The sequence below is a fragment of the Delphinus delphis genome, chromosome 11, assembly GCF_949987515.2.
Source record: "Delphinus delphis chromosome 11, mDelDel1.2, whole genome shotgun sequence".
NCBI classification, from domain to species: Eukaryota; Metazoa; Chordata; class Mammalia; order Artiodactyla; family Delphinidae; genus Delphinus; species Delphinus delphis.
Window position 1 is genome coordinate 50,077,944 of NC_082693.1, and position 27,938 is coordinate 50,105,881.

Below are 27,938 nucleotides of genomic sequence, written 5' to 3' on the forward strand. Positions count from 1 at the left end.
AGGGCCTGCGTCTGCACCCGGCGACGCTAGGGCCACGGAGCTGAGTGGCGGCTTCGCTTCCGGCCCATCTCCACTGTGGTGGTGGCCTGAGGGGAAGGCTGAGTGGGATGCGGCTGACGCGGAAGCGTCTCTGCTCGATTCTTATCGCCCTGTACTGCCTCTTCTCCATCTACGCCGCCTACCACGTCTTCTTCGGGCGCAGCCGCCGGACGCAGGACGCGTCTTTGCGGGGCCTCAGGAAGGGGGCTGCCCCGGCGCGGGAGAGGCGAGGCCGAGGTAGGACACCGGCCCGCGGCCTCTCTCCTCAGCGGCGCGCCGGGACTCGGGGCTGCGGGCTGGTGGGGGCTGGGCTAGCGGAGCCGCGCGGCCACCGGTCCCGCTCTCGGATCCGGGATTGCCCCCGGGCCCCGGTATGCGCTTTTCCTCCTTCAGCTCTCGGTAGCCCGCCCAGGCCTCGGGACTGGAGGATGTATGTATGAGTGCCCCCGTCCTCGCCCAAGTCCCACACGCCGTCCCCACTCCCTACCCCTGGGGCTGACAGGTGCGCACACCTTTAAAACACATCTTAAATATCCAAGATATTTAGATCTTCTGCCCATTTTTGGATTGGGTTATTTGTTTTTCTGTTATTGAGCTGCCTGAGCTGCTTGTAAATTTTGGAGATTAATCCTCTGTCAGTTGCTTCATTTGCAAATATTTTCTCCCATTCTGAGGGTTGCCTTTTGGTCTTGTTTATGGTTTCCTTTGCTGTGCAAAAGCTTTTAAGTTTCATTAGGTCCCATTTGTTTATTTTTGTTTTTATTTCCATTTCTCTAGGAGGTGGGTCAAAAAGGATCTTGCTGTGATTTATGTCATAGAATGTTCTGCCTATGTTTTCCTCTAAGAGTTTTATAGTGTCTGGCCTTACATTTAGGCCTTTAATCCATTTTGAGTTTATTTTTGTGTGTGGTGTTAGGGAGTGTTCTAATTTCATACTTTTACATGTAGCTGTCCAGTTTTCCCAGCACCGCTTATTGAAGAGGCTGTCTTTTCTCCACATAATTCAAAAAGAGTCATGTACCAGAATGTTCATTGCAGCTCTATTTACAATAGCCAGGACATGGAAGCAACCTAAGTGTCCATCAACAGATGAATGGATAAAGAAGATGTGGCACATATATACAATGGAATATTACTCAGCCATAAAAAGAAACAAAATTGAGTTATTTGTAGTGAGGTGGATGGACCTAGAGTCTGTTATACAGAGTGAAGTAAGTCAGAAAGAGGAAAACAAATACCATATGCTAACACATATATATGGAATCTAAGAAGAAAAAAAAAGGTCATGAAGAACCTACGGTAAGACAGGAATAAAGAGACAGACCGTCTAGAGAATGGACTTGAGGATATGGGGAGGGGGAAGGGTAAGCTGTGACAAAGCGAGAGAGAGGCATGGACATATATACACTACCAAACATAAGGTAGATAGCTAGGGGGGAGCAGCCACATAGCACAGGGAGATCAGCTGGGTGCTTTGTGACCACCTGGAGGGGTGGGATAGGGAGGGTGGGAGGGAGGGAGACGCAAGAGGGAAGAGATATGGGAACATATGTATATGTATAACTGATTCACTTTGTTATAAAGCAGAAAATAACACACCATTGTAAAGCAATTATACTCCAATAAAGATGTTAAAAAATATATCCAAGATATTGTCACAAAATGCCAGAGATTTGCTGGAATGCCGCTGGCTTAAGGACATCTATTCCCATATTGAAACAAAGAGCTTGCTCTAATTCTGCTGTGACTTCTGAAGGCCAGAGCGCTTCATCTCCAAGTTTTGATCCCCTCTCTTGTATTTTGACCTATGTCAGGATCGGACTCAGGCTTATTTCTCCCTTCTTTCAGAATTTTGCACAATAGTATCTGAAACTGGGGGACACTTTTCATGTTGAAGTCAAGTTTTTATGTATAGGTTGCGTTACATATATACGATCTGTAAAGAACTGGCAAAAGTTAAACTTGTAACTTGATGCATATTACTGTACCCAGTCATTTTAGAAGGCTTTATTTGGGAGAGAGAATTTCCTGCCTTGTGTTAACATTTTATTATTTTATATCAAGCTCTTTCAGGGTAACGGTTCAATCAAACTTAAGTTATGATTTCCTTTTTTTATTTTTACAGTGTTTAACCAGTTCAAATTCTGTTGCTTTATCTCTTTGAAAAATTGAAGTTAGGATGCAATTAAAACTCCCTAACATCTAATTTAAATGGCTTGAATTTATCTATAACTGCAGCTCTATCTTATTGATAACACTTGTTGCTCTTTTTGTAACATAGAACAATCTACTTTGAGAAGTGAAGAATGGAATCCTTGGGAAGAAGATGAAAAAAATGAGCAAAAACACAGACTGCAGATATTAAATAAGTCCACAAAAGAGAAAAAAGACTTCCATGTACAAATCTGGGGCAAAGCTGCCATTGGTAAATTAATGTTTAAAGCTAAGACATGTAAAAAGCACTTTGTTAATATATTTACAGTTATTTCATCATTTGTTAAGACATCCTGATGCATTTTTTCACTTTTTCTCAATGTTCCATTTCTCTTTTCTGTTAGACAACATCTGTGTAAATGCACACACACAAACACACACATGCACACATATATTCTATTGTTGGTCTTTAGCAGAGCACAGCTTTATTTGTCAATACAAAGAGTGGGTTGTGTATGCATAATTATACTGAAATGCCTATGTCAACTGAATTTTCATGGAATTATGTGTTTATTGGACACTTGATGCACAAGTACAAGATGTGGCCCCTGCCCTTAATGGCCAAACAAGTTTGGGAAACATTGAACTGAACAAAGTTAAACAAGGTTCTTTATTACAGGGCTTTGTCAGAGCCTTTAATATGACAGTGTTCATTGTGAATGTCTAAGAAGGGGATATAGTATGTAGTTGATTAAACTTGTTTGCCCACAAAAGCATTTTTGCTCTGAGTATCATGAGAGTGTAGTGTTCTAAGTTATATGATATGCTCAATTAGAGAATGGGGGACCCTCAATGACAGAAGAGTCAGAAAGAATTTAGTGAGTTAGAAGGGGCTTTCTTTGGCCATAAAACATTAGTTAGATTTATGTATAGTAAGGGATATGGATAGAAGGTACCAGGTGAAAGGAAACAGAATAGTAGTGCCTGACCCATGATGTTTCATAAATTCATAGTCACTTGCATACATACATATATACATCCTTGAAAATTACTACTGACCTCTGAAGTTCTAGTACCCAGACCCAGGCATCCAATCATCAACTTCTAGCAACTTTTTTCTCTATAAAATCTCTATTATTAATTTCTTCCTTTAAATTTCCGCTTCCCCATTCTAGTTTTTAATTATATTGACTTCTTAACAAGTTTCATGTTTCCAGACTTTTCTCATTTCAATCCAATAGGCACAAAGTGTCCAGATGAGCTTTATCAAGCACTGCATTCATTCATCGGCCTATTCTCTAGGCACAGTCATAGGATACCAGTCATAGAAATTCCCATTCCAAAAGGGAGAAGATGGAAGGAAAATGGAGTCACAGGTTTAAGCAATTCTGATATCCAGCCAGGCAAACTCCATTAGGTTTCAACGCCTGGGAGTACTCTGTACTCTGGCTCAGAGCTTTACTTCTGGACTTTCAGCTCTGTGCTTGGGAAGTCATCCTTCCATTTTCAGGAAGGTTAGCATGTGTTTGCAGCTCAGTAGTTTTATCATCCTGTTCCTGCTGTTAGAATTTTGGGAGTCCAATAAGCTTGTTTCATTTCAGGCTGTCTCTGTCCCTTTTAGTCCAAGCTGGCAGTGTTTCTGCTAATATAACATTCTCAAGAACCTTGTGGGTCTCCCATTTATGTCACAAAGATTTGCTTTTCTAGACAAGAGTTCCTCCACAGGTCTTACCTGGATAATCCCATCTCTGTTTCTAGCTTCTGCTGAGATAGTTAAAGGAGATCCATAAATTAACACCTAATATTTTCAAAAAACCCTCTCTGTGATTGAGTATTCTGACCAGGCATTAGCAAAGGGATGTCACCTACATCCTTAGCCTTCTCTCCAGAGCATGCTTTCTTGACATCGAATCTCCTAATTTTTCACCTCTTTTGCAATCTGAATAGGCTAAGAATTTCCGAAATCATCAAGTCATTGTTCCTTTTTGCTTACCAGTTTTTTCCTCAGTCTCTCTTTTCAACTCATATTTTACTGTAATCAGCAAGATGAAACCAGGCCACAACTTCAACACTTTACTTAGAAATCTCTTCAGCTAACTATCCAAGTTTATCGTTTACAAGTTCTGCTTTGCATATAACTGCAGGACATAATTCAGCTAAACTTTCTGCTGCTGTATAACAAAGATCCCCTTTTCTCCAGTCTCTAATGACATGTTCCTCATTTCCTCCTGAGCCCCTACCAAGAGCAATTTTAATGTGCATAGTTTTACCAACAGTCAGTTTATGGTGATTTCGGTATTCTCTAAGATGGTACATGTTTTTTCCTACTGTTCTCCTCACTTTCTTCTGAGTTCTCAGAAATGAGTCACTAACATCCATATTTCTACCTACAGTCTGTTCAAGGCAATCTATTCTAGGTGTTTTTTAATCATGCTTCTCAAAATTCTTCCAGCCTTTCCCCATTACCCAATTCCAAAGGCACTTCCAGATTTTTAAGTATTTGTTACAGCAGCACCCCATTTCCAGGTACCATAATCTATTGCTACATAATCTATAGGTTCCTTTAGCTGCCGTAACCAACTACCAAAAATTAGTGGCTTCAAACAACACATTTTTTAATTGATCTGTGAGTGACATATAACATTATATAAATGTGTTTCAGGTGTACTACATATGATTTGATATATATATTGTGAAAGGATCAACATAGTAAGTCTAGTGAACATCCATCACCTCACATAGTTACAATTTTTTTCTTGTGATGAGAACTTTTAAGACCTACTTTCTTTGCAACTCTCATATGTGCAATACAGTATTATTAACTGCTGTCACTGTAAGTTTATTAGCTTACATTTCTGAAGGCAGAAATCTAAACTGTGTCCACAGGGCTATATTCCCTTTGGAGGCTCTAGAGGAGCATCTGCTTCCTTGCCTTTTACAGTTTCTAGTGACTGCCTGCATTCCTTGACTCATGGCCCCACCTCACTCTGACTTCTGCTTCCTCCTCACATCTCTTTCCCTCATTTTCAGTCTCCTGCCTCCCTTTCCTGAGGACCCTTGTGATTACATAGGACCCACCCAGGTAATCCAGCATAATCTCTCCACCTCAGTATCCTTATCTTAATCACATTTAGAAGGTCTCTTTTGCTTTGTAAAGTTAACATTCATAGGTGCTAGAGATTTCATCTTTGGACCTCTTGGGTTGGAGGAGAGCATTACTCAGCCTACCATATTTGGAAAGCTTTATCTGATTAGCCAAGTCTTTAAACATGGGTTTTGTGTGTGTCTTTTAGTACCACGGTGTAATGAGAATGGAACAAAACACATCTCTCAATCTAACTTTTTAGTTACATTTACGTAATTGGGCTCCCTGATTACCTCCTCATCTCCAGATTACCTCATTGTATGACAACACAGAGTTCTGAGACCTCTACTCACAGAGCTTTCATTCAGGTGAAATCATGATAAAACGTAGGGGCCCGCCTAAGGAGAAAAGACACAGTGGCATTTGTTTGCAGAGGGCATCATGCAGTGAAGGATGTGTGTTCAGGTGGGGAGGAGGTAATATCTCCTTGACATATTGAATGTATATGTACATACATGAGCTTCTCTGGTTCTGTTTGGCACAAGATGGTGATTTCCCCCCTCCTTCTGTTATAATATAGAAACAGTCCTAATCATACAGTAACTTACACTGTAATCATATAGTAACTTACACTGTAATCATATAGTAACTTACACTGTAATATAACACATTTCAGGATAAGATAGGTAGTAAAGGTCCAGTGATGATTAGGGGTTTCTCAAATATAGAGTAAGAGAGTTTTTTGTCTTTAATATAACCCACATTTTACACTGACAACCTCTGAGTTTAGTCTCTCGTACATTAGCTGCCATATTGATGATTTTGAGCCCAAAGAGGAATAGAATCTGGTTTCCTAATCAAATGATATGAAAGAGCAGAACATAAATTCATCTCACACACTAGAGTACACCAGAAGGTACATGCTTTCATTTTTTGTTTTTTTAATTACCAGGTTTGTATCTCTGGGAGCATATTTTTGAAGGTTTACTTGAGCCCACTGATGTGACTGCTCAGCAGAGAGAAGGAAATTTAGTTGTTGGAAGAACACATTACAGGTATTAATTGTGCAGCATTAACCTGTGATATGTTGCTGTACAATTTTTTATGTAAATACTAGAAGAAAAATCAGAGGAAAATATATCAATATTTATAGAAAATATTTTCACTTCAACTTGTGAAGGATGGAGAGATAAACCTCATGTATATATATTTGTAGTTAAAGCTTACCTTAAACATTTTCTTATAAAATTGGATGTTACAAAATACGGGTTTTTTGGAATCATGTGTCTATTTCATTTTAATCAAAACATGTCTGATTATATGGAAAAGTTCGTGCTCTAAATTTTGCAACATTTGGTTGTTGATAAACATGTAACATTCTGTATGTTGGAATAATATGAAAACTTAAAGTATTTTTATTTTTCTCCTTCATGTAATAGATTCACATATTTTTATATATTCACGTGGTAGCAAAGCTACTGCTATTAGTTTTGTAATTTTTATCAAAACATTTCATATATGAATTCTATCATGATTTGATAGTATAGATTACCATTTCACTGCAATATTCAGAAATCTTTTTTTAATTCAATAAAACCAATGTATTATTGACATTTTTGCACTCTTATTTTTATAAAACTTTTTATCTGTGATTGCATATTTTCTGAAGATTTTTAAATAGAATTAAGATCATTTTATTTAGAAATATTGTGACAATGAAAGAATGCTATTTTCTATTAGATTTTGCTTTCTTATTGAAATAAAAACCAAAAATAATTATTTTAAAATGCTTATTTCATTTTACAATTATATTATTAAGGGAAAAAAATGTGAACCAAAGATTATGGTTTCCTTTAGGTTTCCATTTATTTCTCACAGAAATCAAGAGGAAGAGCTGTAGTTAATATCAGTTTCATTTGAATTTTCGCTGCTCTTTTAATTCTTTATTTACTGTATACACACTTGGAAAGCAATTTCATTGCATGTATCTTTTCAAAGTAATCATTCTTGAAAAGTAAACAGGCTTTTAAATCATCATTGGTAATGATTATTTTTCCTTTTATCTCCAGGCTTCTATTGATCTAATCCCATTGAAGAGTTTATACATAATCCTAAACTTAAAATAGTTGGATTTGGGTGTTTGAAAGTAAATGTGTATTATGCATATAAATGTAACATTTTGCTGTTTTAAAAGTAAACATGTGTTATGAGTATTAGTCTATTAGGTCTACCTACAATATATATTAGCATTTTCAAAAGAGTTATTTGAAATTCATAGAGAAGTTAATATACAGTGTTACTGCAGCAAAGGTTTTGAGCAAATGGCATTAACTCCCAAAAGAAAAACTAACTTCCTGTTTCCTTCTGAAATTTTTACCTGAGATTTTATATTATGATTAAATAACAATGCTACTTCCTTTTAGAATTTAAGAGAACTGTATATTCAAGGAAGTTCACTATTGTAAAAGATTTTTTTAAACATTTTATTAAAGTTTTAGGCTTATGGAAAGTAGCATACATAATTTATCCAAAATTAATAAACTTTTATGAAATTGCAAGTTTTGAGTTGAATCAGGCTACATGGGTATTAACTTAAATGTTTCAACACATTCTTTTTTTTTAAGTTATTTATTTTATTTATTTATTTTTGGCTGCATTGGATCTTTGTTGCTGCGCGCCGGCTTTTTGTAGTTGTGGCGAGTGGGGGCTACTCTTCATTGCGGTGTGTGGGCTTCTCATTGCGGTGGCTTCTCTTGTTGCAGAGCATGGGCTCTAGGCGCATGGACTTCAGTAGTTGTGGCTCGCGGGCTCTAGAGCACAGGCTCAGTAGTTGTGGTGCACGGGCTTAGTTGCTCCGTAGCATGTAGGATCTTCCCAGACCAGGGCTCGAACTTGTCCCCTGCATTGGCAAGCGGATTCTTAACCACTGCGCCACCAGGGAGGTCCCAACACATTCATTTTTATTTGACCAAAAGTGAATTGGCAGTAATCGGTCATCTTGAAGATACAGAAAGAGTTTCTAAATACTATCAAAATCCTTTAAATAAGCATAAATACATTCTATTTAAATAAATCCTTAAGTTTACAAAGAGCTTATATCATTTAACGTTAATTTCACAGCACTTCCGAGACAGAAAATAGAAAGGGTATCCTCAGTGTTCCAGGGTCGATCAGGCTCCTGAATGCTGATTCTTATCTATTCATAGGCCCAAATAATGTAATCCAGAATGTCAAGTAAATAACTCAGAATGGAAATAGAACTGTCGGTCAGTCCACATGTTTGTATTGGCTTGACCAGCACATTCTTTCCATATAGGCAGACTACAAATGATACCTAAATATTTGAGAGTTGTTTGATTAAATATGGAATCAAAATGTGGGCTATAACTATATATAGCACTTCCAAATCTGTGTGTTTCAGAAGGGAAGAAATGAATGACTCCATGTTCACCACTGAGTCAGTACCATACATAGGCTGTGCTCAGGATGTGAATAGATGAATACATGCAGGGCAGACTGAACTTGTGAGGCAGGCTGGTGAAGTCCAGTCACCTGTTGGCAGTGTAGCAATGTGACTGAGTTGTTAAGGGCACAGACTCTGAAGCCAGAATATCTCAGTTCCAATTCCAGCTTTACCTCTTATTAGTGTCTGACCTTGGCAAGTTTCTTAACCTCTCAGTGCCTGGATTTCCTTGAGTTTAAAATAATTATAATGTAATATATATATATAAAATATATATATAATATAATAATTTAAAATAATTATTAAGGTAAATATTAGTTTCTATTTCACAGGATTGTTTTGAAGATTAAACGCATTAATAGATATACAGTGCTTAGACCAGTATCTGGCACATGGTAATCACTAATAGAAGTCTTGTTATTAGTTTTATTATTTTTACTGTTACTTAAATAGGTACTGCAACATCTCCCTACCTTTCAGTTCTCCTTTTTTCTGTGTTTCCATTATTGTCTATTATCTCTCCATTCACATACCTCCCAGTAAACACCTTTTTGATACATGTTTTCTGTTAATGTGTTCAATTAGGTTACAAGCTAGCATGGCACCCATTCCGTCTCTTGAAGGAACTTTGCCTGTTTCAGCTCATATCTGTCATATGTTCATTTATAGTTTAATTTCAAAGGGCAACTTTATGTTTAATTTCTTAGGAGGCGTCTTCTGCTTATCATAACCTTTGATTATCCCCAAAAGACTGCCTTCAGAATTCTGTAATGTGCATGTGCAGGCATTATCATAAGATATATAAATGTCTACCCATTTGATAAAACAAAAGTTAGAATTAAGTTTAATTCTAACTTAATTAAGTAATTTAGCATAAATTACTTAAATTACTTAATTACATAAATTACTAAATTATTTAATTCATTGTTATCTAAATTCAATTATACTTGCTTTTTTTTTTAATTTATTTTTGGCTGCGTTGGGTGTTTTGTCTCTGCGTGCAGGCTTTCTCTAGTTGCGGCGACTGGGGGCTCCTCTTCATTGTGGTGCGCAGGCTTCTCATTGCGGTGGCTTCTCTCATTGCGGAGCATGGGCTCTAGGCACGTGGGCTTCAGTAGTTGTGGCACGCAGGCTCTAGAGCGCAGGCTCAGTAGTTGTGGCTCATGGGCTCTAGAGCGCAGGCTCAGTAGTTGTGGTGCACGGGCTTAGCTGCTCCGTGGCATGTGGGATCTTCCCCGACCAGGGCATGAACCTGTGTCCCCTGCATTGGCGGGCGGATTCTTAACCACTGCACCACCAGGGAAGTCCTAAATTCAATTATATTTTCAATGAGCATCTGCTCCTTATGAAAAAGTTGAACTTTTCTCTGAAGCTCACGATAAAATGTGTCTGATTCCTATTTTTAGAATTTCCAGATATTACTATTATAAGAATTTAGTGAGCTCACTACTCATTACAGTGAGTGAAAGCTTTTATAGATAATATTAATGGCTATACTATGTTTCAGTCATATACTGGACCATAGATCAATACAGATCTCAAATAAAATTTTCATTGGTAAAGAAAGACAATATAGTTAATTTTTCACAATGCCCATTCTCCCACTCCAGCCAAGCTAGTATGAGGGTGGGAGTGTTCCATCATAAACACTGAATTCAGAAGGCGTGGAGTCATGGCAATGATGCTGGCCACAAAAGTAGGGTGAATTGCAACAGCTATTCAAAAGTAAGGGCCATTCATGGGTTCGGTATACCTATTTTCTAAAACTATGTATTAACCAAACATGATGTAGAATGCGATGGCTGAGAGCTGTGTGGATGGTTTAGCTTGTGTGCTTCTTCTTTATCAAGGCATATGCCAGACTCTTAGCTGGCAATTATTAATCTTATCTGTAACTCACTTAATGTAATAGCATATAGCGTTTGTTCAGTAGCACTCACTGAATTTAGAAAGAATGAAACAATAATTATATTGGATTCTAAAAAACTATATTTTGCTCACGTTCAGCTTAGAACTCAATATTCAAATGATTTCTCTGGACTCTGTAAGTATTGAAAGTACTTATTGGGAAGAAAGTTTTCTTCCGAACCTAGCAGAAAAATAATAAATATTGAAAATTAGAAGTTCTGACTATTAAATATATGCTAAGAAATCTAGAAGAGCAAGTCACTGTTTTAAAATTCTGTGTATGAGCTTCTTAAATATGTTCATTTTTCAGCTAATGGATATTTGTGACTGATGCATGATGAATAACTTCAGGAAACTAAAATACATCTTTTATCATGCATAAATATACTATAATATCTCATACATATGCCCTACTTTATGTAATAAATGTATAGCTAGAAATTTATTAATAAATTGAATTTTTGTAACTTGATTCATATTTTAAATGCAGTAGGAGAACTTAAATAAATTGGTAGAGCAGATAACTCCCTTAAAGAGAATTATGGCTTAACTCATTCAGCATTTACTGAGTGCCTGCTAGTTAGTTCCTACTAGGCGCTGAGGATTTCAAAGAGAATAAAATACTTTTCCCTAGCCTCAGGGAGTTCACACACTAGTGGCTGAGATAAACACATAAATAATTTTCATACCTTATACAAAGCATAATGGTAAGGACGTGCATACTCCTTAGTTGTTAGGGAAATATAGAGGGAAGGCCACTAACTCAATATGAGTAGAGTTGGGGATATGGGGCCTATCAAGAAAGGCTTCCTAGAGGAGGTGATAGCTGAGCTAAGTCTTAAAAGATTAGTAGGATTTAGGAAGGCAGTGAGAGGAGTGATTATATTCCCAGCAGAGGCAATATCAGGGCCTAAGAATTGATAAACAGCTTGGGTTGTGCATAGAATCGCAAACCATTCAGAATCCCTAGAGCATGAAGATGGGGTAGGGTAGCTCACATTGGGAGTGGAGGACAAGGGCCAGATGGTCATGGGCCTTGTATTTGCTACATTAAAACTCTTGGACTTTATTCTTGTTCAGTGAAAAGCAGTTGAAGATGATTAAGCTAGATAGTGGTATTGTCATGTATGTTTTTTGTGTAGATGTCTCCAGTAGCCATGTGGAAAAATGATTTGAAGGAGACAGCTGAATGCAGGCAGACCAGGACATTGCATTAGGAAACTATAAGTATCCAGCAGAGATATAAATAAGGGATGAAATTGGGAAGTGGTATTCCAGCAGAGCCAGGAATTTTAGAAATTTGGGGACAAAACTATCAGAATTTAAGGATTATTAGATGAGAGCAAGAATCGAATGTGATAGTTCCCTGGTTTCTAGCTTGCATGACTGGATAGCTAGTATGCGTTCAAGATAGAAAATACAGAAAGAATAAAAGCAGATTTTTCTACTCTTCTCTAGGCCACTACCCAACACCTGCCTAACCCCCTCTTTCTCAGCAGACAACCCTGCCTCTATTTCCTCAAGATATCCACAATTATCTCCCTTAACTAGCTGCCCCTCTAACATTTACCTACATGATCTCTATGTGATCCCTCACCTAACATTCTCTCTTCCCTCAGCTCTCAGACAATGAGATGATCTCCCTCACCTGTGTTCAGTATTAACTCCCTCCACCTGTGCATCCCTTCTGCATATCCCAAGACCTTGCTTCATCGGTTACTTCCTTGCTCTCCTTTGTCTCCCACCTTTCACTCATTATTGCGTTCTCACCTTCTCATCCACACTTTCAGAAGAGTTGTCTACACTTACTGTCCCCACTTCTTTTTTGTAATTTATTTTATTCAAGTATAGTTGATTTACAACGGTGTGTTAATTTCTGCTGTACAGCAGAGTGATTCAGTTATACGTCTATATACATTGTTTCATGTTCTTTTTCATTATCGTTTATCACAGGATGTTGAATATAGTTCCCTGTGCTATACAGTAGAACCTTGTTGTTTATCCATTCTACATATAATACTTTGCATCTGCTAATGCCAAACTCCCAATCCATCCCTCCCATACTCCCCATGCCCCTTGGCAACCACAAGTCTGTTCTCTATGTCTGTGAGTCTGTATTGTAGATAAGTTCATTCGTTTCATATTTTAGATTCCACATGTAAGTGATATCATATGGTTTTTGCCTTTTTCTTTCCGACTTCATTTAGTATGAAAACCTCTAGGTCCATCCATGTTGCTGCAAATGACATTATTTTTTATGGCTGAATAATATTCATTGTGTATGTGTACCACATCTTCTTTATCCATTCATCTGTCAATGGACATTTAGGTTGTTTCCATGTCTTGGCTATTGTGAATAGTGCTGCTATGAACATAGGGGTGTATGTATCTTTTTGAATTAGAGTTTTGTCTGGATATATGCCCAGCAGTGGGATTGCTGGATCATATGGTAACTCTGTTTTTAGTTTTTTGAGGAGCCTCCAAACTGTTTTCCATAGTGACTGCACCAATTTACATTCCCACCAACAGTGTAGGAGGGTTCCCTTTTTTGCACACCCTCCCCAGCATTTGTTAATTGTAGACTTTTTAATCATGGCCATTCTGACTGGTGTGAGGTGGTATCTCATTGTAGTTTTGATTTGCATTTCTCCCCACTTACTTCTTACTGTCCCCTTCTCATTCACTTCTCAACCCACTGCAGTGTGACTAACACACCTCCCAACACACACACAACTATCTGAATCTTATGGGATTTTTTTTTTTACCCCTAAAGTTTCTTTACCTAAATCTGTGCTTCCCAAACTGTATACTGAGGCACCCTGGGGCACCACAAATATTTGTAGGAATCACAATTATACTTCATATCTGTCAAACACCATGCAAACTAGTTTGAGGTAGTTCAAGTTTCAACATTAGATCACCCTACATCCATTTCAGAGATGTCATACATTTGAGGAGCTGGATTTCCTATGGTTGCTGTGATCAAATCCAAGTACTGTGCAAAAATCAAAGTGGAACAGGCAGCGACCGAGGCAGTGTCCTCTCTGATTCCAAGGTTTGAGAAGTTGTGTAGTGCTCAATGGGTGCACACCTCCCATTATTAAGTATGTGTAGTTAGTTAAGAATGAAATAGGAATATTATTTTTTCCTTCAGTGTATGTGTATTATTTTTAAAGTGGCTTCTAAGCTCTTAGGACATAAATACTAAGTTATTTGGATCTAACAACTTAAAAAACTGAACCATTACTCATTTCTTCTGGCTTGAAAAAATTACTAAAACACTGAAAGTCTTGGGAACCATTAAAATTTGGGAACCTCCGATCTATACCTTAGCTCCAGAGCATTGACCCCAGGGCTTTCACTATTACTTGAACATGGCCTTGAGGTCTAGAAAACCAATTAGTCAGAGCATAAGAGCTGACATGCCTGCTTGCTGGAATGTGAGAGCATTCTACAAAAAGAGAGCTGTGGAGATTCCAAGATCAGTCAAATGTGCCCTGAATGAATCATGCTTTTGTTAATTTGTGTGGATCAATAAAATTAGAACTATTCCCACCTATAATTTTAAAGGAGAGAAAAAGTGTTCATGTACTACCAATAATAAGTATTTTAAACCTATCATAATTATCATCATTCTCTTTAAAGTGCTTCCTAACCCCTCAGATTCTGCCCGTTCTCTTAAATTACTAAATGATTGCTGAATTATTTGGCATCTTCCTGTCCAAAGCAGACTCAAAATGCAGCTCTGATCCGTGTAGCTTATTATCACTGTAGAATAATGTCATAGAATTCATACAGTACATATACAGACAAAATACATATTTATATTTTGTGTTTTAACTAATATCTACTAATTTGAGTACTTGTTAACCATAGTGTCATGGGAATGACTCAAGCTCTGAAGTTAGATCTTTTGTTTTGTTTTTGTTTTTTTTGTTGTTGTTTTTTTGCTGAAGTTAGATCTTGATTCAAAACTTGATGCTGCCATCACAGGTTGTGCAACTTAAGCCTGATTTCCCAAATGCAAAATGGGGGACTAATCTCTGCAGAGTTGTTGTGGAGGTTAAAGGATAACCTGTGCAGAGTGCCTATGTATCATGTATATAAAAGGCATTTAATAATGTTAGTTTTTATCCCCAACAATAAGCAAAAAAAGCAGGATTTCAGCATATTTGTACTAAATATTAAAAGATTCTAGCAAGTTATAAAGAAATGTTTGAGCAGCTTGCAAAGAACCTAGGACCGTTGTAACTAAGTTTCCGATAGGTTAAATGGTATTTTTTGTATTTAATGCATATTCGTGTAAAATATTTCAATGGTATTGGTTGTTCGAAGCAGCACATAATATGAAATGTGAGTTATGACATGTATCTATTCCTTTTATGATATTTTTTAAATACCTTAAAGAATAGAGAGTAATACAGTAGATTCCCATTTACCCACCACCTAGAACTAACAAATTCTGGCTCTCTGTCATACTTGCTTCAGATATTTAACTTTCCTCGTAAAAGAATTAGATATTTCCAGTAAAGGCAATAAATGCTCTCTTTGTATTGTTCCTCAGGCCCTTTCCTCTTCCTTCCTCCTAAGAGACAACCACTAACTATCGTGAGTTTGTTATATATATCTTCCCATTCAAATTTTTATATTTATACTTTTATTAGATATATAAAGTAAATATTTTTTCCTGTGGGTACTTTCAAATTTGCATATAATTAATCTGTCTACAACCAAAGTTTCCCACTAATCTACATCTATGTCCCATCATCCAGAGTTGTTCAAAAAAACATGTGTTATAGAAATTATTTCTAGAAAGAACATGGATTAAGTTTCATTATATACTTTATATAAAATGATTTAAAACTTCTGATACCAAATACTTTTGTTCTCTTTTTGTTTGTCTCTTGTTTTTGTTTTGTGTTTAACAGCTTCATCACTGGTCCAGCTGTGGTCCCAGGGTACTTCTCTGTTGATGAGAATAATGTGGTACTCATTCTAAATGGAAGAGAAAAAGCAAAGGTCTTTTATGCCACCCAGTGGTTACTTTATGCACAAAATTTAGTGCAAACTCAAAAACTCCAGCATCTTGCTGTTGTTTTGCTTGGAAATGAACATTGTAATAATGAGTGGATCAACCAGTTTCTCAAAAGAAATGGAGGCTCTGTGGAACTACTTTTCATAATATATGACAGCCCCTGGATTAATAACATGGATGTTTTTCAATGGCCTTTAGGAGTAGCAACGTAAGTACCAAATATTCTTACATGTTTTTAGACTCTAAGACCTGAATTTCTGTATCAGCAAGATTGTGTTTTAAATTTGTAATAAATGTAGTTCTTCTGAGCTTATTGAGGCTGTGTACAACCTTTTGTATGGGCAAAAATATAGTTTGGTCTCATGCTTTGGTAATAATGATGTTTTTTAGAGTATTTAGACTTTTATGAGGAGAGCAGATGAGTTACATTTTTGTATTTTAGAACCCCAAGTCATAGGATAAATTTTAAAGTTTATCACTAGTACCTTAAAGAAATGTTTAGCGGTGGATGGCAGACAGACGGACCTTCCTAAAACAATTATAGAATCTCTATATATAACTATACCTATATAAGTATATAGAGTTTTCTTAAATCCTTACTTTATTTCTTCTTTTTTTTGAGGGGGGGCATGCCACATGGCATGCGGGATCTTAGTTCCCTGACCAGGAATTGAACCCATGCCCCCTGCAGTGGAAGCGTGGAGTCTTAACCACTGGACCTCCAGCGAACTCCCCTTAAATCCTTACTTTAGATCCAATATTAAATGAAGAGCACACTGACCCTGGGGTTTGGGAGGATTATAATATGCTCAGGTCTCCGACTAAGATTGATAGAATTTGCACAAATCTGTTGTGTAAAAAGAAAGGGTAATTAAATATTATGTAATATATGTAAAGTCTTTCTATAGAACTGGAAACTTATTTTGTATCATTCTGTTAATAGAGAGCCTTTGAATAACAGTAAGTTGACTTTAAGTTGCCACTAGTACATAAACTTCCTGATGGCAGGGATTTTTGTCTCTTTTGTTCACTACTTTATCTGTAGAGCCTAAAACAGTGCCTACAGAGTAATCATTCAATAAATATTTGTTGAATGGATGAATTATGAAATAGCTCAGTAATATGATACTGTATTTGAATCAGATGTTCATTATGCATTATTTTATCACTGGTTACAAAATGTGACCTTAGACTGCTGCCCAGTTGGCTACACAAATATCACCAGGGAAGCACATTAATAAGACATATTCCCTGGCCTTCCACAACAAAATTCTGACTCAGCAGGCTTAGGGTAGGGCAGACAAAAAGGTTTGTTAGGTATAGCCAAGTTAAAGGTGCTCTGAAAAATCTGTCCCTTGTGTAGAGCCCATATTTGTAAAATGTTTTGAAACAAAAGAATTACTTCTTCACAGTAACTCTGGTAATGTTGGACAAAGCCAGTATCTTTCCTATAGAGCAGTGGTTCTCAACCAGGTGCAATTTCACCCCACCCCCACCCCCAGGAGATATTTGGCAATGTCTGGAGATATATTTGGTTGTTACAAGTGGAGAGAGGAGGTTGTACTGGCATCTGGTGGATAGAGGCCAGGGCTGCTGCTAAATATCTTACAATGTAGAGGACAGCCTCCACAATGGAGAATTATCTGGCCCAAATGGCAGTAATGCCGAAATCGAGAAAACCTGTTACAGACTAACTGTTACGTTAAGCTTTCTCTTATGTGAAGGTTGTAGTTCAGGCACATAATTTGATGCCTGGAATTACCAAATGCCTACTAGAATGGGCCAGTTGCAACAGGCCTCTCCTGTGTGGGATGTAAGGTTGTTTTTTTTTTATCTACTTGATAAGCCTTTGGAGTTGGAGTTCTTTGCTGTAGCAGTATGTATTCTGTAATCTTTCCATCACCTGACTAAAACATTAATTAAATCATGATTATTATGAATGTAGAAGATTCTTTATACCTTTAAGGTCTTAAATTCAACCTGTCTTATAACTTTAGGTAAGTAATGGAAGTTGAAGAATATAAAAAACAAAGCACTTTAGGCACATAGTCTCTATAGCAATTTTGTAAAAGATGTCAAAGTGAGAATTTTTTTTAAGTCAATAGATTTAGGAACTTTTCCAAAGTAAGCATGGAAAATTATAATTTGGGGTTTAGAAAATCATATTTTAAATCTCTTTTCTCTACATCATCATGCTACCTAAGATGTTAGATTATGGAAATTTTGCTAGCCCTATTGTCATATATTATTAACTCACATGTACTTATTTTTACAGATACAGGAATTTTCCTGTGGTGGAGGTGAATTGGTCAATGCTGCATAATGAAAGGCCATACTTGTGTAATTTCGTAGGAACCATTTATGAAAATTCATCCAGACAAGCACTAATGAACATTTTGAAACAAGATGGGAATGATAAGCTTTGTTGGGTTTCAGCAAGAGAACAGTAAGTTCTGTGTCTACTTGATTCATCCATTTTGTCTCCAATCTGAGAGTTGCTTTGTGTGACAGCACAGGTTTTCACAGACATTTTTAACTCCATTAATACCAGTCTTTCTCCAGAAGATGCATGAGTAATTAAAGCTGTGAAGAAACTATGTTATATACATTAAAAATAGAGAGACTCTCCTGTAGTCCATCTTGAAGGGGAATGCTGGTAACTATCATATGCAAATGTCAATTGTTCAGGTTTCCTCAATAATATTTGTTAGTCAGATTTGAACACAGGAGATTGTAAATGACAGTAATGGTCTTAGGTTCATCTCTGAGATGTTCGGCAAACCAGTTCAGTGTTCCAAGACTGGCATGCCATACTCCTCACACCTTCAGGAAACTGACACCACCCTGAGGACAGAGGCCATGTACTATTCTTCTTTGAATCCCCAGATGTAACATAGGACCTTGAATAAAGTAGGCCAGGATAAGTGGGGAGTGGATGGATGGATGGATGGATGGATTTAACTGCATTAACTTTCTTCCATCTTTTACATGGTAATCATGAAACAGGTGTTCATGGACTGAAGGAAGAAATTTGGGGATCATTCATTTTATTTTTAGATAAACAAATGGAGTTTCATGTGTAAAGCAGAGTCATCAGAGAAGTAATGCCTAAACAAAAATGTCCTTTTAGATCTAGAAATACATTAATTGGCGCAGATACTCGCCTGACTCTACTACAACCAAGAATACTCTACCCAGCAAGACTCTCATTCACATTTGATGGAGTGATCAAAAGCTTTACAGACAAACAAAAGCTAAGAGTACAGCACCAGCCTTACAACACATGATAAAGGAACTTCTCTAAGTGAAAAAAAGAAAATGCCACAACTAGAAAGAAGAAGATTACAAAATGAAAGAAGTAAAGGCATACAGTGAAAGTAGGAAATCACCACACACAAAGCTGGTAGGGAGGTTAAAATACAAAAGTAGTAAAATCATCCATATCCACGATAAGCAGTTAAGGCAGCAGTCCCCAACCTTTTTGGCACAAGGGACCAGTTTCGTGGAAGACAGTTTTTCTACAGACTTGGGGTGGTGGGGGTGTTGATGGTTTGGGGATGATTCAGGCGCATTCATTCCATTTACTCTGTGTACTTTATTTCTATTATTATTACATTATAATATATAATGAAATAATTATACAACTCACCATAATATAAAATCAGTGGGAGCCCTGAGTTTGTTTTCCTGCAGCTAGATGGTCCCATCTGGGGGTGATGGGAGACAGTGACACCCGAGGTGTGTTGCTTATGTCCAGTCTACTCCATAAGATGCAGCTTGTCACTTGCCACTCACTGATAGGGTTTTTTTTTAAATTAATTTACTTATTTGGTTGTGCTGGGTCTTAGTTGCAGCATGTGGGCTCCTTAGTTGAGGCAGTCGGGCTCCTTAGTTGCAGCTCCAGGGCTCCTTAGTTGCAGCACACAGTCTCCTTAGTTGTGGCATGTGAACTCTTAGTTGCAGCATGCATATAGCATCTGGTTCCCTGACCAGGGATTGAACTCAGGCCCCCTGCATTGGGAGCATGGAGTCTTATCCACTGTGCCACCAGGGAAGTCCCACTGTGCCACCAGGGCAGTCCCACTGATAGGGTTTTGATATGAGTCTGCAAGCAGTTGATTTATTATGGTCTCTGTACAGTCAAACCTCTCTGCTAATGATAATCTGTATTTGCAGCCACTCCCCAGCACTAGCATCGCTGCCTCAGCTCCACCTCAGATCATCAGCCATTAGATTCTCATAAGGAGCGCGCAACCTAGATCCCTCACATGTGCAGTTCACAGTAGGGTTCGCCCTCCTATGAGAATCTAATGCCGCCGCTGATCTGACAGGAGGTGGAGCTCAGGTGGTAATGCGAGCAGTGGGGAGGGCTGTAAATACAGATGAAGCTTTGTTCACTTGCCCACCGCTCACCTCCTGCTGTGTGTCCCGGTTCCTAACAGGCCACGGACCACTACCGGTCTGTGGCCTGGGGGTTGGGACCCCTGAGTTAAGGGATACACAAAACAATTAGATGTAAAACATGATATCAAAAACAGTAATTGGGAGGATTTCCCTGGTGGTCCAGTGGTTAAGAATGCACCTTTCAATGCAGGGGACATGGGTTTGATCCCTGGTTGGGGAACTAAGATCCTGCATGCCGCGGGGCAACTAAGCCCACACACCACAGCTATTGAGCTCACGTGCCTCAACGACAGAGCCCATGTACCGCAAACTACAGAGTCCACGTATTCTGGAGCCTACGTGCCACAACTAGAGAGAGAAAATCCACACACCACAACTAGAGAGAAGCCCACGTGCCACAATGAAGAGACTGTGTGCTGTAACAAAATATTCCCACGTGCCTCAACAGAGATCCCATGTGCCACAACTAAGACCCGGCACAGCCAAAAATAAAATAAATATTTAAAAGTAAAGAATAAAAACCATATAATCATCTCGATAGAAAAAGCTTTGGATAAAGTTCAGCATCCATTTATGATAAAAACTCTCCAGAAAGTGGGCATAGAGGGAGCATACCTCAACATAATAAAGGCCATATATGACAAATCCACAGCTAACATAATACTCAATGGTGAAAAGGTGAAAGCATTTCCTCTGAGATCAGGAACAAGACAAGGATGCCCACTCTCACTGCTTTTATTCAACACAGTTTTGTAGGTCCTAGCCACAGCAATCAGAGAAGAAAAAGAAACAAAAGGAATCCAAATTGGAAAGGAAGAAGTAAAACTGTCACGTTTGCAGATGACATGATACTATACATAGAAAATCCTAAAGACGCCACCAGAAAACTATTAGAGCTCATCAGTGGATTCAGTAGAGTAGCAGGATTCAAAATTAATATACAGAAGTTACTTGCATTTCTGTACACTAACAATGAACTATGAGAAAGAGAAATTAAGGAAACAATCTCATATACCGTCTCATCAAAAAGAATAAAATACCTAGTAATAAACCTACCTAGGGAGGTAAAAGATCTATACTCAGAAAACTATAAGACATTGATGAAAGAAATTGAAGATAACACAAACAGATGGAAAGATATACCTTGTTCTTGGATTGAAAAAATTAATATTGTTAAAGTGACCATACTATCCAATGCAATCTACAGATTCAGTGCAATCCCTATCAAAATATCAATGGCATTCTTCACAGATTAGAACAAATAATTTTAAAATTTGTATGGAAACACAAAAGACCCCAAATAGCCAAAACAATCTTGGGAAAGAGGAACAGAGCTGGAGGAATCACGCTACCTGACTTCAGACTATACTACAAAGCTACAGTCATCAAATCAGTGTGGTACCAGCATAGAAACAGACACATAGATCAATGGAACAGACTAGAGAGCACAGAAATAAACCCACACGCTTATTGTCAATTTAGCTATGAAGAAAGGAGGAAAGAATATACAATGGAGAAAAGACATTCTTTTCAATAAGTGGTGCTGGGAAAATTGGACAGCTACACGTAAAAGAATGAAATTAGAACATTCGCTAACACCATAAAAAAAATAAGCTCAAAATGGATTAAAGACCTAAATATAAGACCAGATACTATAAAATTCCTAGAAGAAAACATAGGCAGAATACTCTTTTACATAAATCACAGCAATATTGTTTTGGATCTGTCTCCTAAAGCAAAGGAAGCAAAAGCAAAAATAAACAAATGGGACCTAATTAAACCTAAAAGCTTTTGCGCAGTAAAGGAAACCATCAACAGAACGAAAAAACAACCCACTCAATGGGAGAAGATATTTGCAAATGATATGACTGATAAGGCGTTGATATCCAACATATATAAACAGCTCATCCAACTCAACATCAAGAAAGCAAACAACCTGATTAAATAATGGGCAGAAGAACTGAAAAGATATTTCTCCAAAGGGGAAATGCAGATGGCCAACACACACATGAAAAGATGCTCAACATTGGTAATCATCAGGGAAATGCAAAGCAAAACCACAATGAGATATCACCTCATACCTGTCAGAATGGCTATCATCAAAAAGAACACAAATAACAAATATTGGCGAGGATGTGGAGACAAGGGCACTGTTGGTAGGAATGTAAATTGGTGCAGCCACTGTGGAAGACAGTATGGAGATTTCTTAAAAAACTAAAGATAGAACCACCACATGACACAACAGTTCCACTCCTGGGTATATAAAAAAACAAAAAAACTGGAAAAAAACCAGAAACACTAATTTGAAAAGATACGAATACATGCACCCCAATGTTCATAGCAGCATTATTTACAACTGCCAAAATATGGAAGCAAACTAAGCATCCATCAACAGATGAATGGATAAAGAAGATGTGGTACATATATATACAATGGAATACTAATCAGCCATAAAAAAGAACAAAATTTTGCCATTTGCAGCAACATGGATGGACTTGGAGAGTGTTATGCTAAGTGAAATAAGTCAGACAGAGAAAGACAAATACTGTTTAATATCACTTAATGTGGAATCTTAAAAATACAACAAACTAGTGAATAAGACAAAAAAGAAGCAGACTCAGATACAGAGAACAAGCTAGTGGTTACCAGTGAGGAGAGGGAAGCAGGAGCGGCAATTTAGAGGTAGAGGGGGAAGAAGGGTTATTATGTGATTATATGAAATTATGTGTGTGCAACTTTTGAAAATTGTAAAGCATTATACAATTTAAGAAATGTTTCACTCAAAGAAAAGGGGTTGGAAATTGTAAAAAATCAACCAATCATTCAGGCATAGAAATACAAAAAAAAAAAAAGAAAAAAAGAAATCCTGACTCTATTGCTAGTGTAATCATATCCATTCAGTATTGCTAGTGTAATCATATATATATATATTTTTTACATCTTTATTGGAGTATAATTGCTTTACAATGGTGTGCCAGTTTCTGCTTCACAGCAAAGTGAATCAGTTATACATATACATATGTTCCCATATCTCTTCCCTCTTGCGTCTCTCTCCCCGCCACCCTCCCTATCCCACCCCTCTAGGCGGTCACAAAGCACTGAGCTGATCTCCCTGTGCTATGCGGCTGCTTCCCACTAGCTATCCATTCCACGCTTGGTAGTGTATATATGTCCATGCCACCCTCCCGCCCTGTCACAGCTTACCCCTCCCCACCCCATATCCCCAAGTCCATTCCCCAGCAGGTCCACGTCATATATATATATTTTTTAACATCTTTATTGGAGTATAATTGCTGTACACTGTTGTGTTAGTTTCTGCTCTATAACAAAGTGAATCAGCTATGCGTATACATATATCCCCATATCCCCTCCCTCTTGCATCTCCCTCCCACCCTCCCTATTCCACCCTTCTAGGTGGTCACAAAGCACTGAGCTGATCTCCCTGTGCTATGCAGCTGCTTCCCACTAGCTATCTGTTTTACATTTGGTAGTGTATATATGTCCATATCACTCTCTCACTTCGTCCCAGCTTACCCATCCCCCTCCCTGTGTCCTCAAGTCCATTCTCTATGTCTGCATCTTTTTTCCTGTCCTGCCCCTAGGTTCTTCAGAACTTTTTTTTTTAGATTCCATATATATGTGTTAGCATATGGTATTTGATTTTCTCTTTCTGACATACTTCACTCTATGGCAGACTCTAGGTCCATCCACGTCACTACAAATAACTCAATTTTGTTTCTTTTTATGGCTGAGTAATATTCCATTGTATATATGTGCCACATCTTCTTTATCCATTCATCTGTCAATGGACACTTAGGTTGCTTCCATGTCCTGGCTGTTGTAAATAGAGCTGCAGTGAACATTGTGGTACATGACTCTTGTTGAATTATGCTTCTCTCAGGGTATATGCCCAGTAGTGGGATTGCTGGGTCATATGGTAGTTCTATTTTTAGTTTTTTTAAGGAACCTCCATACTGTTCTCCATAGTGGCTGTATCAATTTACATTCCCACCAACAGTGCAGGAGGGTTCCCTTTTCTCCACACCCTCTCCAGCATTTATTGTTGGTAGATTTTTTGATGATAGCCATTGTGACTGGTGTGAGGTGATACCTCATTGTAGTTTTGATTTACATTTCTCTAATGGCCAGTGTAATCATATTATATCCATTCAGTCAACAAATATTTATCAAGCAACTGCTATATGCCAAAAACTATTTTAGCCATAAAGGGATACAGCAGTGAGCAAAACAGTCAAAAGGGTCCATGCCCTCTTAGAACTTAAATGCTTATTGGAGGAGACAAACCAATAAAATATATTGTGTCATATATATATAGTGTCAGACGATGATAAATACCATGTAAAAAAATTAAGCATAATACCATGTAAAAAAATTGAGCAGAGGAGGTGTAGAGAGGACTTGGGGTCAGGAGTGGAGCATTTGATATTTTAGAATAGCCAAGGAAAGTGCTGGTTAGAAGTTTGCATTTAAGCACAGGACTGAAAAAGGCAGAGGGGTGAGCCTCATGTCTCTTTGGGAGAAGAGTTGCCCAGGCAGAGGGAAGAGCAAATATAAAGGCCTAAGGTGGAAGCATGCTTACCATGTGTGAGGAACAAGGGACAGTGTGCCTAGAATGGAATGAGTGAGGGCAAAATAACAAAGCTTACTGTGGGAACAGAATTATTCTTGAAATCTCTCTCCTACCATTGAGCCAGGAGGTGGAGTAGGTGTCCTCCTTCTCATTGCTGCTTCCAGACCACTCTCCCTTTTCCCTCCCTAAAACCTCCAGTTTTGAATCTAATACCAGCAGACAAAACTATCCATTATTCTTTCTCTTTGAAATCATAAGGGGAAGGGATAAAATGGGAGATTGGGATTGACATATACACACTACTATATATAAAGTAGATAACTAATAAGAACCTATTTATAGCACAGGGAACTCTACTCAATATTCTGTAATGAGCTACATGGGAAAAGAATCTGAAAAAAAGAGTGGAGGTATATATATGTGTAACTGATTCACTTTGCTGTACACCTGAAACTAACACAACATTGTAAATCATCTATACTCCAATATAAAATTAATTTTAAAAAAACTCCTAAAAGAAAAGAGAAATCATATACTGACCCTTGGGTTTATCCCCTTAATTCTTGGAAGAGTCTAGTTCCTGGCCTACTCTCAGTCTCTCCGACATTTTTTCCAGCCTCACTCTTAGTGATTCCCAAATCCACATAGATGGTCTTTCCATCGCGTTGGTCTTGCAGTTCCTTTACTTCCTCTCCCCCAGCAATCTGGGTCTCCACTTGACCTCAGCCATTCACTGTCATGGTCATTTCCTGGAACTTATGATTACACATACTGCATGATCTCAAATTCTAGCATCTCTTTCTCTGTAAACATCATTTTCTATCATTCCAGCTCATTCCCTGTAATAATCTGACTTCAGCAATTTAGCTGGGACTTACAGTTCATTGTTCCTAATACCATTTCATTGTCCTTCACCCACCTCATCTTTACTTTATTCTTTACCCACTTAAATTTCATAATCAATCATGACCACATATACATTCAGCTCCCTAGTTCCTTAATCTAGCAAACCCTAACTCTGGTTAAATCCAGCTCTCTTACCTGCTCCATACCTTCACCCATGCAGCCAAACACACTTGGAGAAAGGTGCCAATTGATCTCACTTTAAATATATGACCTTGGGCTTCCCTGGTAGCGCAGTGGTTAAGAATCCACCAGCCAAAGCAGGGGACACGGGTTTGAGCCCTGGTCCGGGAAGATCCCACATGCCGCGGAGCAGCTAAGCCCGTGCACCACAACTACTGAGCCTGCGCTCTAGAGCCCACGAGCCACAACCACTGAGACCGTGTGCCACAACTACTGAAGCCTGCATGCCTAGAGCCCATGCTCCACAACAAGAGAAGCCACCCAGTGAGAAGCCTGTGCACCGCAACAAAGAGTAGCCCTTGCTCGCCGCAACTAGAGAAAAGCCTGCGCACAGCAACAAAGACCCAACACAGCCAAAAATAAAAATAAATAAATTTATTAAAATATATATATATATATATATATATGACCCTGACCCTTGAGTGTCCAGCAGTCATCCATCTCCCTTGTCCATGTATTCTTCCTCTCTCCTGGAAGATTGTTTCATACCTTCTTCTCTCTTCCCAACTGCTCTTACCTTATGACCCTATTGCTTATTTCACTGAGAAAATAGGAACAGTCAGGAGGGAACGTCTGGTTTTCTAACTAGCCTCTTAGCTCCTACCCTTGCCCCATACAATCTCTTCTCAACACAACAGCCAGATAGATTCTGATAAAACATAGATGAGGTCAGTTACCCCTCTGATCAAAACTCTGTGTGATTGGTGCTCTGACTTCATCTTCTACACCTCTCCCCTTCAGTTACCCTGCTTTAGCCACCCTGGCTTCCTTGCTGTCCCTTGAGCATGCCTGGCACATGCCATGTCATGACCTTTATGCATGCTCTATGCTCTCTTCTTCCCCCAGATATCTGTGTGGTTTGCTCCCTCTCCTCTGGCTCCCCGCTCAGATGCCCATGAAGTGAGACACTCCCTGATCACCTGTTTACAGTTGCAATACCATCCTACCAAAAACTCCCTCCTCACTTCTCTGCTTTATTTTTCCACACAACACTTAACACCTTCTAAATAATTTACTGACTTGACCTGGTTACTGTCTGTCTCCACCACTAGAACTGTGATAATAAGCTCCATAAGGGCAGGAATTTGGATGGAGGGTGAGGTAGAGAAAGAAGACGAGCACTCACAAAATTTTGGGTGATTACAATTTCATTTAGAAATTGTATGGCCACTAGATTTTTTTTAATGTGTAGCTGTAAACTTCTCAAATTCTTAAATATTTTCAAGAAATCTATTTGGGCAAGATTTTATTCATCTCTTCTGCCTGCCATCTCTATAATGTGTTTACCATTTCTTGTAACCAACATTAAAAGATAAAATATTTTCTTCCACAAAAGATATGCTTAGTAAAGTGAAAACTTCAGGTTTTCTTCTGATTTTCTAGGTGGCAGCCTCAAGAAACAAATGAAAGCCTTAAGAATTATCAAGATGCTCTGCGTCAGAGTGATCTCACATTGTGCCCAGCAGGAGTAAACACGGAGTGTTACAGAATATATGAGGCTTGCTCCTATGGCTCCGTTCCTGTGGTAGAAGACGTAATGACAGCTGGCAGCTGTGGAAATTCATCTGTTTACCATAATGCTCCTCTGCAGTTACTCAAGTCCATGAATGCTCCCTTTATCTTTATTAAGAACTGGAAGGAACTTCCTGCTATTTTAGAAAAAGAGAAAACTATAATTTTACAAGAAAAGATTCAAAGAAGAAAAAGGTTACTTCACTGGTATCAAAACTTCAAAGCAGAGCTAAAAATGAGATTTATTAATATTGTGGAAAGTTCATTTCTAAAGAACAATAAAGGTTAACTGTAGTTCATCTTTTTGAGCTAAGATCTGATTTTTTAAATCATTTCTAATACTGGGTATGTGTGTGTGTGCTTGTGTATTTATTAATGTTCTTTAAGTTACCCCTAGACCCTAGATTATGTCTGTAGTATTGACCAAGTACAGCCTTATTGGGCCACTCCTGAAAATAAAGTTAAAATGTTACTCAAACTCATTTGCACAAAGTTGAGTGATTCAGCATAATCAACTCTTCTCATTCATTTAAACCCTCTCTAGAGAAGCAGCATTGATAGTGGAAAGACTGGGCTTTGGAGTCAGACAAAACCTGGGTTAAAACCTTACTGCTGGGGCTTCCCTGGTGGCGCAGTGGTTGAGAGTACGCCTGCCGATGCA

General features: G+C 38.2%; 1 protein-coding gene across 1 annotated transcript; it reads left to right on the top strand.

Annotated features, from left to right (window-relative positions):
• On the top strand, nucleotides 1-27,738 carry RXYLT1 (ribitol xylosyltransferase 1). Its single transcript, XM_060026307.1, has 6 exons — nucleotides 1-276; nucleotides 2,321-2,464; nucleotides 6,231-6,333; nucleotides 15,578-15,892; nucleotides 17,960-18,130; nucleotides 27,149-27,738. The coding sequence occupies exons 1-6, from the start codon at nucleotides 108-110 to the stop codon at nucleotides 27,564-27,566; spliced, it is 1,320 nt and encodes a 439-aa protein (XP_059882290.1). The 5' UTR covers nucleotides 1-107; the 3' UTR covers nucleotides 27,567-27,738.
• Nucleotides 27,739-27,938: the final 200 nt, after the last annotated feature.

Coding starts and splice junctions, on each gene's coding strand:
- RXYLT1 (XM_060026307.1), top strand. CDS start 108: ATGCGGCTGACGCGGAAGCGTCTCTGCTCGATTCTTATCGCCCTGTAC. Junction 277..2,320: donor GCGGGAGAGGCGAGGCCGAG/GTAGGACACCGG, acceptor TTTGTAACATAG/AACAATCTACTTTGAGAAGT. Junction 2,465..6,230: donor CTGGGGCAAAGCTGCCATTG/GTAAATTAATGT, acceptor TTTAATTACCAG/GTTTGTATCTCTGGGAGCAT.